This window comes from Lynx rufus, unplaced genomic scaffold (genome assembly GCF_022079265.1).
Source record: "Lynx rufus isolate CCGP_SWC_20201006 ecotype Redwood Valley unplaced genomic scaffold, mLynRuf1.p SCAF_17, whole genome shotgun sequence".
NCBI classification, from domain to species: domain Eukaryota; kingdom Metazoa; phylum Chordata; class Mammalia; order Carnivora; family Felidae; genus Lynx; species Lynx rufus.
The window spans coordinates 272,833-285,944 of NW_025814831.1; the positions used below are offsets into that span (position 1 = coordinate 272,833).

Sequence of the window (13,112 nt, forward strand, 5' to 3'; positions counted from 1 at the left end):
ATTATGAGTGCACCCCTTCATCCCCATCACCTACTTCCCCCAACCCTCCATTCACCTTCCCTCCGGTAACCATCAGTTTATTCTCTATAGTTAAGAGTCTGATTGGTGTGCTTACTTGTTCCATGGGTTAAGGCCACGACTCTTGATTTGGGCTCATGTATTGATCTCACTGTTACTGAGATTAAACCACACATTGGTTCCTGTACTGACACCACAGAAACTGCTTGGGATTCTCCTCTCTTTCTCTACCCCTCCTCCCATTCTCTCTCAAAATAAATAATAAACATTGAAAATATCATCTATTTCTTGGTTTGACTCTTCTCTCTTATTTTTCCCTTTGTTCATTTGTTGTTTCTTAAATTCTACATATGAATGAAATCACATATTTTTCTTTCTCTGACATATTTCATTTTTTCCAAAGATTGTGCTGACTTTATTTTACTTAATTCAACAAACAAGGGACTCAGTAACGTACAATGGGGTCCAGAGGAATGTGGATGAGTAAGAAATTAAATCTAGTGAGCAATAGCACTTTGGAAAAACTCCTTAGAAGAAGTGAATTAAACTAAGCTTTCCCTCCACCTGTTTTATTGAGATTTACTCAACACACAGCACTGTGTAAGTTTCAGGTGTTCAGTATGATGATGTGACTTACATATATTGTGAAATGATTACCATAGTGAGTTTAGCTAATATCCACCATCCATAGATTAAGCAGAAAAGTTAGAGAAAATAATGTTTCTTTCACTTGTGATGGAAAAACTTAGGATTAACTCAATTCATTAACTTTCACACATACCACAAAGCAGTGTTCAGTAGTCACCATGTTGTCCATTACATTCCTAGGACTTATTTATCTTCTAACTTGGAGTTTGTCCCTTTGACCACCTTCATCCGATCCCCTCCCCTACCTCTGGTAACCACCTATGTGATCCTTTTTTTTTGTTTAAGATGAAATTTATCGTCAAATTGGTTTCCATACAACACACAGTGCTCATCCCAACAGGTACCCTCCTCAATGTCCATCTCCCAATTTCCCTCCCTTCCCTCCCCCCATCAACCCTCAGTTTATTCTCAGTTTTTTAGCATCTCTCATGGTTTGCCTCCTTCCTTCTCCATAACTTTTTTTCCCCTTACCCTCCCACATAGTCTTCTGTTAAGCTTCTCAGGATCCACATAAGAGTGAAAACAAATGGTATCTGTCTTTCTCTGTATGACTTATTTCACTTAGCATAACACTCTCCAGTTCCATCCACGTTGCTACAAAAAGCCATATTTCATTCTTTCTCATTGCCAAGTAGTATTCCATTGTGTACATAAACCACAACTTTTTTATCCATTCATCAGTTGATGGAAACTTAGCCTCTTTCCATAATTTGGCTATTGTTGAGAGTGCTGCTATAAACATTGGGGTACAAGTGCCCCTATGCATCAGTACTCCTGTATCCCTTGGGTAAATTTCTAGCAGTGCTATTGCTGGGTCATAGGGTAGATCTATTTTTAAGTTTCTGGGGAACCTGACACTGTTTTCCAGAGTGGCTGCCCCAGTTTGCATTGCCATCAACAGTGCAAGAGGGTTCCCATTTCTCGACATCCTCTCCAGCATCTAGAGTCTCCTGATTTGTTCATTTTAGCCACTCTGACCTGCATGAGGTGCTATCTCAGTGTGGTTTTGATTTGTATTTCCCTGATGAGGAGCAATGTTGAGCATCTTTTCATGTGCCTGTTGGCCATCTGGATGTCTTCTTTAGAGAAGTTCTCTGACTTATTTCAGGTAGCATAATTCTCTCTAGCTCCAACTATGTCAATACAAATGACAAAATGTCATGCCTTGTGGGCCTGAGAAATATTCCAGTGTGTGTGTGTGTGTGTGTGTGTGTGTGTGTGTGTGTGTAGATATATCACATATTTTTTACCCATTCATCAATCAAACAGCACACGTGGGCTCTCTTCATAGCTGGGCTGTTTTTGATAGACCTGCTATAAACATATAGGTACAATTCCCTTAAATTAGTGTTTATGTGTCCCTTGAGTAAATACCTAGTAGTGAAATTCCTCAATCATAAAGTAGATATACCTTTAGCTTTTTGAGGAACCTCCATACGGTTTTCCAGAGTGGCTGCACCAGTTTGCATCCCACCAGCAGTGCAAAAGGGATCTTCTTTCTCTGCATCCTCGCCACCTGTTGTTTATTGTGCTGTTGAGTTTAGCCATTCTGTTCAGTGTGAGCTGATATTTCATTGTAGTTTTGATTTATATTTCCCTGATGAGGAGTGATGTTGAGCATCTTTTCATGTGTTTATTGACCATCTGCATGTTGCATTTGGAAAAATGCCTATTCATGTTTTCTGCCAGTTTTTTAATAGGATTATTCAGTTCTGGAGTTGAATTTTATACTATATATAGAAAACCTGAAAAACTCCACCAAGAAAACCCACTAGAACTGATAGAATAAACCAGTAAATTTGCAGCATACAAAATCAACATACAGAAATTTGTTACATTCTGATACAACAAAAATGAAGCAGGAGAAAGAGAAATCAAGGAATCAATCCCATGTACAATTACACCAAAACCCACAAGATACCTAGAAATAAACCTGACTAAAGAGTTAAAAGATCATCACTCTGAAAAATCTGGGACATTTATGGAAGAAATTGAAGAAGACACAAAGAAACGGAAAAATATTGAAATTATTTGAATTATTGAAATATTGAATTATTGGATTAAAAGGAAAAACATTGTTAAAATGTTGATACTACCCAAAGCAATCTAGACATTCAATGCAAGTAATTAAATGCAAATATCCCTAATAATGCCAGTATTCCTCACAGAGCTAGAACCAATAATTCTAAAATCTTCATGGTAGGGGCACCTGGGTGGTTCATTTGGTTAAGCATCTGGCTTCAGCTCAGGTCATAATCTCACAGTCCGTGAGTTTGAGTCCCACATTGGGCTCTGTGCTGACAGCTCAGAGCTTGGGGCCAGCTTCAGATTCTGTGTCTCCCTCTCTCTTTGCCCCTCCCCTGCTCATGCTCTCTCTTTTTGTCTCAAAAGTAAATAAAAACATTTAAAAAATAAAATTATCACGGAATAACAAAAGACCCTGAATCCACAAAGCAATCATGAAAAAGAAAAAAACTGGAGGCATCATAATTCTGGATTTCAAGCTATATTACAATGCTATAGTCAGCAAGACAGTATACTACCTGCATAAAAATAGACACAGAGATTAACATAACAGATTGGAAAACCCAGAAATTGACCCATAACTATATGGTCAACTAATCTTTGACAAAGCCGGAAAAAGTATCAAATGGAAAAATGACAGTCCCTTCAACAAATGGTGTTGAGAATACTGGACAGCAACATGGAACTGTAATGAAACTGGACCACTTTGTACAATATACACAAAAATAAATTCAAAATGGATGAAAGACCTGAATGTGAGAAGGGAAACCATCAAAATCCTAGAGGAGAACACAAGCACCAACTTCTTTGACCTTGGCCAGAGCAACTTCTTACTAGACATGTCCCCATAGGCACGGGAAACAATAGCAAAAATGAACTTGGGACCTCATCAAGATAAACAGGTTCTACATAGCAACAAAACAATAAAAAAAACAACTAAAAGGCAACTGACAAATGGGGCAAGATATTTGAAAATGACATATCAGATACAGGGTTAGTATTCAAAATCTATAAAGAACTTATCAAATTCAACAGTCAGAAAACCAAATAATCCATCATGGAGAAAGAAGATGTGGTATATATATACAATGGAGTATGACTCGGCAATCAAAAAGAATGAAATCTTGCCATTTGCAACTATCTGGATGGAACGGGAGGGTATTATGCTAAGTGAAATTAGTCAGTCAGAGAAAGACAAAAATCATATGACTTTATTCATATAAGGCCTTTAAGAGACAAAACAGATGAACATAAGAGAAGGAAAACAAAAATAATATAAAACCAGGGAGGGGGACAAAACAGAAGAGACTCGTAAATATGGAGAACAAATTGAGGGTTACTGGAGGGGTTGTGGGAGGAGGAATGGGTTAAATGGGTAAGGGGCACTAACGAATCTACTCTTGAAATCATTGTTGCACTATATGCTAACTAATTTGCATATAAATTTTTAAAAATTAAAAAAACAAATATGTTAATGAAGAAAAAAAGAGAAAATTACCTCCACATGATCATGGCCACTATGAAAGCCCACATCTGAAAGCATATTGAACAGTAAAAAACTAAAACCATTCCTGTCACATCAAGAGCGAGGCAATGATGATCACCCCCAACATAAGTATTCCACATGATAATGTGAAGAATAAACATGCTGCCTCAAACCATATAATCGTGTCACATTGCTGATTTGGATGAAAGTCACATGAGAAACAGCCAGTCCAAGTACACTGATGACCATTCTTTGTCCCTTGACAGCAGAATATAAATCTCACCTTCCCTGTGCCAGGAGGGGAGAACCATCCTTAGCACCAGAATAAGGAACTCAGGGACAAGAAGGTTGTGCAAACAAACTTAGTTACTTGTTGACAAATTAAATACTCCCAAACCACACCTTTGCCTTAACTCTTGCCAAATTCAGTGTTTTGTTGTATGAAAGTCACAAGTGCCACATGCTTTGTTCATTCTCTGTGTGTCATATTGTTAGGAAGCCCAAACACTTGCAAAATGAAATTTATTCTCCCCTTTAGATCAGTGTTGTGTCAATGAATCCTTAGACCTGGTTAAAGCCCAGAAGAAAAGAAGGGAAAAGCATTCTTCTCCTACAACTGGAAGAAGTACACACAAACTTTGGCAATAAAAAGAAATAAAAGACATTTAAAACAGTGAGAAGGAAGAAAAATGACCAGTTTGCAGATGACATGATCTTAAACAAAACACTAGATATACCACAAAAATATTAGAACTAATTTTTAAAAATGAGGAAAAGTGCAGGATGCAAAATGAACAAAAATAAATAAGTAAAAAGTAAGCCACCTGTGATTCCACAAACCAGCATGAAAATACATTTAAACCAAATAAAAAAATTATACAACTGAAAATGGCACAGAATAACGTATTTGGGATTAAATTTCAAAAGTATTTAAACTACTTGTAGAGTGAAAATGACCTTTGTTGATGAAAGACCTGTAAAATTGCACAAGTGCCTGCAAATATAACTATGCTCACATATTAGAATGCTTCATATTGTTACAGCACCATCCACATAAACTAATATAGAAGTGTGTCCCTAACGCTGTCGTTCACTTTTAAAGATTCAAATCTAAGTCTGGACTTTGATATATATGTCAGAGCACGTGCAAATAGGGCCCTCTCTGTGCTGATAAAACCAGCCCATCCCAGACCCTACAGCTGGGAGAGGAGCCCCAAACCCAGGACTCCCAGGTGTTCCCATTCTGTGATCAGCACAGAACAAAGACACCTTATCATGGAGTTTGTGCTTGACTGTATTTTCCTCATTGCTCTTTTGAAAGGTAATTCATGGTGAATGAGAGACACTGAGTATGTGAATGGATATGAGGGAGAAACAGTGGATGTGTGACAGTTTCCTGACCAAGATGTCTTGTGTCTGCAGGTGTCCAGTGTGACGTGCAGCTGGTGGAGTCTGGGGGAGACCTGGTGAAGCCTGGGGGGTCCCTGAGACTCACCTGTGTAGCCTCTGGATTCACCTTCAGTAGCTATGGAATGAGCTGGGTCCGCCAGGCTCCAGGGAAGGGGCTGCAGTGGGTCGCATATATTTATACTGATGGAAGTAGCACAAACTATGCAGACTCCGTGAAGGGCCGATTCGCCATCTCCAGAGACAACTCCAAGAACACGCTTTATCTGCAGATGAACAACCTGAAGACCGAGGACACGGCCACGTACTACTGTGCTAGAGACATGGTGAGGGGACTTCACTGGGAGCCCAGACACAAACCTCCCTGCAGGAGGGGATCAGCACCACCAGGGGGCGCACAATATGCACAATTCTCCTTTGTGTTCCCAGGAGCAGGTGCAGATGGAGGTTACAGGCAGGTTTCCTGTCAGGGTCTGGGGCTTCCTCTCCACACAGCAGTTTCCCCAGGGAGCCTCCCTGGAAATATGATTCTCTGTTTAACTATTAATTATCTGAATTAGCAACTGTGTTGTCATAGGGAAACTAGACTAACATCCACAAAGACACAGTTGTTTGCACTTGCTCTACTCCAGTCCCTCAATATGACTGAATTACAGATTTCCTGAGGCACAACAGCTGAACCATTACAGGATTCCCAGATGCGCTCCCTGTGCAGCCAGGACCACAGGATCCCACAACTCCCCATTATCTTCACCCAGCGCTTGTCCCAATCAAACAACGTGACACTTACCTACTGGCACTTCCTACTCAGGACTTTAAATGAGCTACAGTTTTATTCATTTCCTCTAAAGAAGAAATAATGCATCTGCATGTATTAGTCAGGATTCTCCCGAAGAACAGAAACCAAAGCACATTGGTTTATATGACTAAATACATTGATAAGCCCCACATTCCTCTCTCACATGCTGGAGACCCAGGAAAATGTGTGATGTAATTCTCGTCTGATTCTGAACTAGTGTCTAGTATCAGAACGTGGAGAGCTGATGATTTAACTCTTAGAACAAGGGCCAGAGGAGACCAATGTTCCAATTCAAACACACACATGGGAAGTAAAAATGAGGGAATTCTTCCTCCCTCTTCATTTTATTCAGAACCTTAATGACATGGGTGATGTCCAGGCAGATAGAAACTATGGATAGAAATGCCAGTCTCTTCTGGAACACATCACAGACATCCACAGAAACAGTGGGGAATCTGGGCACCCATGATGCAGTCAAGATGACACACAAAGGTAATCATGAGAAGTCAAATTTCTGTAAACACGGAGCTCAAAGACTGAAGATTTAGAAGTCCATGCCATGACTGGCATGGAGCCTGGTGGGCATAGCTGAGCTTCTGTGGAGAAGGAGGGCAGAGTCCCATAGGGGGCCTTTTGGTCTGAGAATCCCCTGGGAGACTTGGGGAGAGACAGCTCCCTTCTCGGGGTGCATTTGGTAAAGAGTGCATTGCCTCTCATGGGGCAGGAGAGCTGACGGGTACCATTGCACTGCCATGGTCATTAGCATAGGAGCCTGTGCTGAGAGCAGCTAACTGAATGCTGCCTTCTTGTTATCCTTCACCATGAACTCCAAGACCCTAGTGTTCATGCAACTGCCCTTCTGGGATAACCAGATCCAGCCAAAACACAGCAAGACCATCTCCCAGGGGATCAGTAGGGTCCCTGTCACCTTGAGTTCATACAATTTGGAGTTTTCAAACCCAGCTAGAGCTCCTGAGATAAAACATAAGAGCCCTGTGCCGCCAATGGTTTGGCAAATGGTTTGGACACAGGCAGGCGAATGCAGTGTTCTGATGGAAGCCTAGGACCCACGAGTACAGATTGTTCTCTCTGTGGGAGGGCTTCCTGAACAGGGGAGGCTGGGAACTCAAACTCCAGGGACTAGAGAGGGAGCTGATGCCAATATTTCCTCTCCCCAGTCAGCATGGACAGAATTCAGTGAGCAGCACAGCACCTTCCAGTAGAAGCTGAGCCACTGACACCAAGCTATACCCCATTGCCTTCCTCAGGTGCTTCCTTACTAGGGAAAGAGTGCCTGGAAACCAGACCAGCACCATGCCCCTCCCTCAAAAGACCACATATACCCCCACAGGCACCAAATCTACTGACCATATAGTGAGGCATAGCTTCACTTTTAGGGGAAATAAGAATTAGCCTCTCTTCACAGGCTGAAAAAAACTCACCTAGTTAAAATTCACAACATTGTAGACAAGGTCTAAACACTCATCACTGGAGACAAGGAGAAACTCTGCAGAGGACTTAGCTGAGGGACAGAACAGCCAATATAAGACAGCACAGTGTACACAGAACATACAACAAATGCTTCCTAAAGTGTCAAGCCCTCAACAGTAATTGTACACCTCTCAATAAAGACACTACTCTAGAAGAGAAAACTTAACAGGATTTTCTAAAAGATATAAGAAAGTGGAGACATAGGCATACACCATGATCGAGGAATTCATCCCCCCCCCCTCAAAAAAATGATAAAAGGTCATTGCCAGGGATATTATTAAAACACATATAACTAATATGCCTCAAACAGAACTTCTAAAATCTCTCACAAGGTAGTAGAATTTTTGAAAACTATCATAAGGATACTAGCTGTGCTTGAAAAAGCATAGGAGACATGAATATACCCTTACTGCAGATAGAAAAGACCTAAAACCTAGTCATGCTGAAATTTTAAATGTTGTAACCTAGATGTGAAACTGATTGTTTATGATGACCTCAAGGCGGAAAGAAGCAGATGAATCAGTAAGTGACACAGAAGATAAAATTATCAGGGAAATGAAGCAGAAAGGAAGAGGAAAATTGAAATATTGCATCACAAACATATATATAGGAATCTCAGCAACTCCATAATGTTTAATAAAATGCTTTTCAAAGGAGTCTCAGAAGAAGGAGAGGGATAAAACAAGGGAAGAAGAGTTATCTGAGTGAATTACCATGGGAAATTCCCAAAACTGGGGAAGGAAACAGACATACACATCTAGGAGGCACGTAGAACGCCATTAATTAAAAAAAAAATCAGGCCAACACTGAGACATATCATAGTAAAATTGGCAAAATACACAGAAAAAGGAAAACCCTATAAGCACCAAGACAAAAGAGGTCACTAACTAAACAAGGAAGATAAGAGAAAGATTATGGCAGATGTATCCACAGAAACCTTCAGGCAAGAAGGGAGTGACATGATATCCACAACATGCTCAGTTGAAAATTATGCAGCCAAGAATACTTTCTCCAGAAAGGCTGTTATTCAGATACAAGAAGAGATAGAATTTCCCAGAAAAGCAAAAACCAAAGGAGTTCATGGCCTCTAAACCAGCCCTGCAAGAAATATTAAAGGGGATTCTTTGAGTGCGAAAGGAAAACTAAAAGAAACAAAGACTAGAAATAAGCAGAGAAAATCTCCAGAAACAGTGACTTCAGAGGTAACACAATGGCACTAAGTTTGTATCTATCAATAATCACTGTGAATGTAAAAGGGAAAAAATGGTCCAATCAAAAGGCATAGGATATCAGAATGGATTTAAAAAATGCAAGACCTTCTATAAACTACATACAATAGACTCATTTTCAACCCAAAGCAACTGTAGATGGAAAGTGAGGGGAGGGAGAACAATTTATCAGGCTAATGGATGTGAAAAGAAAGGTGTAGTATCATACTCATATCACACTAACTAGATTTTAAACCAAAGTCCGTTACAAGAGATGAGGAACTCAGTACATCATCATGAAGGTGTCTATCCAACAAGAAGATATAAAGCTTTAAATATTTCTACATCAAAAGTGTAAGCACTGATATACATAAATAAATAAGAAACATAAAAAACTTGTTGATAATAATACAAGAATAATAATAAAGAACTTTAACACACCACTGACTGAAATGGACACATCACCTAAGCCAAAATTAATAAGGAAACAATGGCTCAAAAAGGCACACTGGACCAAATGGACTTAACAGATATATTCAGAACATTCCATCCTAAAGAAACAGAATACTCATTCTTTTTGGCTGCACATGCAACATTCTTCACAACAGATCACATACTATGTCATAAATCAGCTCACTACAAGTTCAAAAAGACTGAGATCATACATGCACATTTTCATACCAAACACTAAGAAACGTGAAGTCAACCACAAGAAAAACTTTGGCAACGCCACTAATACATAAGGTTAAAGAACATTATGGTAAAAAATGAATGAGATTTTCAGAAAATTAAAGAAGCAATAAAAAAATACATAGATGCAACTTAAAATGAAAACATGTCAGTGCCCCATCTGGATGCAGCAAAAGTGGTTGGAAGAGGGAAATATATAGCAATGCAGGCCAAACTCAAGAAAGAAGAAAAATCCCAAACACACAACCACTTCACAACTAAAGAAGCTAGAAAATGAGCAGCAAGTGAGCCCTAAAGCCAGCAGGAGAAGGTAAATAAAAAACAGTAAAGCACACAAATGATAAAGAAAAAAACAAAACATTAGACAGATCAATGAAAATATAAGTTGGTTTTTGGAATCATAAATAAAAATGATAATCCCAAGGCCAGATTTACCAAAAACAAAAGAGAAAGGACTAAGTCAATACAACCACAAATTTAAGAGGGGAGATCACAACTAATAGCACAGAAATGCAATTAGAAGAAAATATTTTGGAAATTTATATGTTAACAAACTGGTCAATCTGGAAGAACTGGATAAATTCCTACAGTAATGTAAACTACAGTAACTGAAATAGGAAGAAACAGAAAACCTGAACTGACTGATAAGGAACAAAGCAACTGATCCGTAATCAAAACTCTACTGAAACACAAAAGACCAGGGCCTGATGGCTTCACAGGTGAATTCTACCTGATATTTAAAGAAGAGTGTACATAATCTATTTAAGTAGCATAGAAGATTCTAGACTTCTCAAACTGTTCCAAATAATAGAAATGGAAAGAAAACTTACAAACTCATTCTATAAGAACAGTATGACCATAGTTCCAAATCAAATCAAACCCCACTAAAAAGGAGACTTAAAAGCCACTAGCCCCAATGAGCATAGATGCAACAATTATCAAGAAAATAATTGCAACTTGAATCCAAAAATATGTTAAAATTATCATTTACCACGATCAGGTGGGATTCATTCCTTGGCTGTAAGGGTGGTTCAATATTCACAAATGACTCAATGTCATACAACACATCAATAAGATAAAGAATAAAAACTATATGATCCTCCCATTAGATGTAAAAAAAAAAAGCATTTGAGGGGCGCCTGGGTGGGTCAGTCGGTTAAGCATCCGACTTCGGCTCAGGTCATGATCTCGCGGTCCGTGAGTTCGAGCCCTGCGTCGGGCTCTTTGCTGACAGCTCAGAGCCTGGAGCCTGTTTCGTATTCTGTGTCTCCCTCTCTCTCTGACCCTCCCCCATTCATGCTGTCTCTCCCTGTCTCAAAAATAAATAAACACTAAAAAAAATTAAAAAAAAGCATTTGACAAAGTACAGAAACCTTTTGTAATAAAAACCCTCAACAAGGCATAGAGGAAACATACCTCAACATCATAAAGACCATATATGAAAACCGCACAGCTAATATCCCCAGTGGGGAAAAAAACCTTTTCCTCTACTGTCAGGAAATCAAGAGGGATGCCCACTCCCATCATTCTACTTAACATATCACTGGAAGTCTTATCCTCACAAACAGACAACAAAAAGAAATAAAGGCATTCAAATTGGCAAGAAAGAAGTCAAACGTTCACTCTTCACAATGACATGACACTCTATATAGAAAACCCAAGAATCCACCAAAATATTGCAAGCACTGATACACAAATTCAGCAAAGTAACAAGATACAAAATCAACATGCAAAAGTCTATTGCATTTGTATATAGCAATAATGAAGAAACAGAAAGACAAATCCAAAAAATCCATTCCCTTTAAAATTGCACCAAAAAAATAGGATAACTAAAGGGTTAAAAGATCTGTACTCTGAAAAATACAAACATGATGAAAGAAACGGAGGATGACACAAAGAAATGGAAACACAATCAATGTTAAGGATCGAAGAAGCAAGTATTGTTGACATGTCTATGCTACACAAAGAAACAGGAGACTTTATGATTGCAGACTTCATGCTATATTACAAAGCAGTAGTGATCAAGACAGTATGCTACAAGCACAAAAGAGACACACAGATCAATAGAACAGAATAGTAAGCCCAGATATGCACTCACACGTGTACGGTCACCTCATCTTGGATGAAGTAGGAAAGACTATGTAATGGGAAAAAAAAAAGACAGTCTTGTCAACAAAGGGTGTCGGGAAAACTGGACCAGAACATGCAGAAGAATGAAACCGAGCCACTTTCTTACACGATACACAACAATAAATTCAAAATGGGTGAAAGACCTAAATGTGAGACAGGAGACCATCAAAATCCTAGAGTAGAACTCAGGCAGCAACTTCTTTGACATCAGACATCGCAACTTCTTACTAGACGTGTCTCAGAAGGCAAAGGAAACAATAGCAAACGTTAACAACTGGGGCCTCATCAAAATAAAAAGCTTATGCACAACTAAAGAAACAATCAACTACACTAAAAGGCAACCTACAGAATTGAAAAAGGTATTTGCAAATGACATATCTCATAAAGCCTTTCTATCCAAAATCTATAGAGAACATATCAAACTCACCACCCAAAATACAAATAACCCAGTGAAGAAATGGGCAGAAGACATGACTAGACACTTTTCCAAAGAAAGCATCCAGATGGCTAATGAAAAATACTCATCATCACTCAACATCAGGGAAATACAAATCAAAACTATAATGAGATAGGACCTCACAACTCTCAGAATGGCTAAAATTAACAACTCAGGAAACAACAGATATTGATGAGGATGAGGAGAAAAGGGGACTCTTTTATACTCTTGGTGGGAATGCAAAGGGGTGTGGTCATTCCAGAAAACAGTTTAAATACTTAAAACTGAAACTACCTTGCACTCCAGCAATTGTTCTACTAGGTATTCACCCAAAGGATACAAAAATTCACCCAAAGGATACAAAACTGCACCCCAATGTTTATAGCAGCATTAACAATGAGAGCCAAAGTGAGGAGAGAGACCAAAAGTCCACTGAGTGATGAATGAGCTATATGTATAGAATGGAATATTAGAAAAAAGAATGAAATCTTGCCATTTGCAAAGATGTTGATGCAGTTAGAGGATATCATGCTAAGTGACATAAGGCAGTCAAAGAAAGACAAGCATGATATTATTTCCTCATATGGAGCATTTAAGAAACACAACAGATGAACATAGGGGAAGGGGAAAAAAGAGCAAGAAAAACAAAAGACTCTAAGGTTAGAGAACAAACTTGGGGTTGCTGGAGGACAGGTGTGTGGGGGATGGGATAATGGGTGATGGGGATTAAATAGGACACGTGTTCTGATGCATACTGGATGTGAATGTAGGTGA

The 13,112-nt window shown here is 39.1% G+C and overlaps 1 gene segment (V, D, J or C); it reads left to right on the forward strand.

Annotated features, from left to right (window-relative positions):
- The first annotated feature begins 476 nt into the window (after nt 1–476).
- LOC124512369 (immunoglobulin heavy variable 3-74-like) lies at nt 477–6,112 on the forward strand. The segment is given in 4 exon segments: nt 477–501; nt 5,280–5,498; nt 5,600–5,910; nt 6,014–6,112. Coding segments are annotated over 4 exon segments (654 nt in total).
- Nucleotides 6,113–13,112: the final 7,000 nt, after the last annotated feature.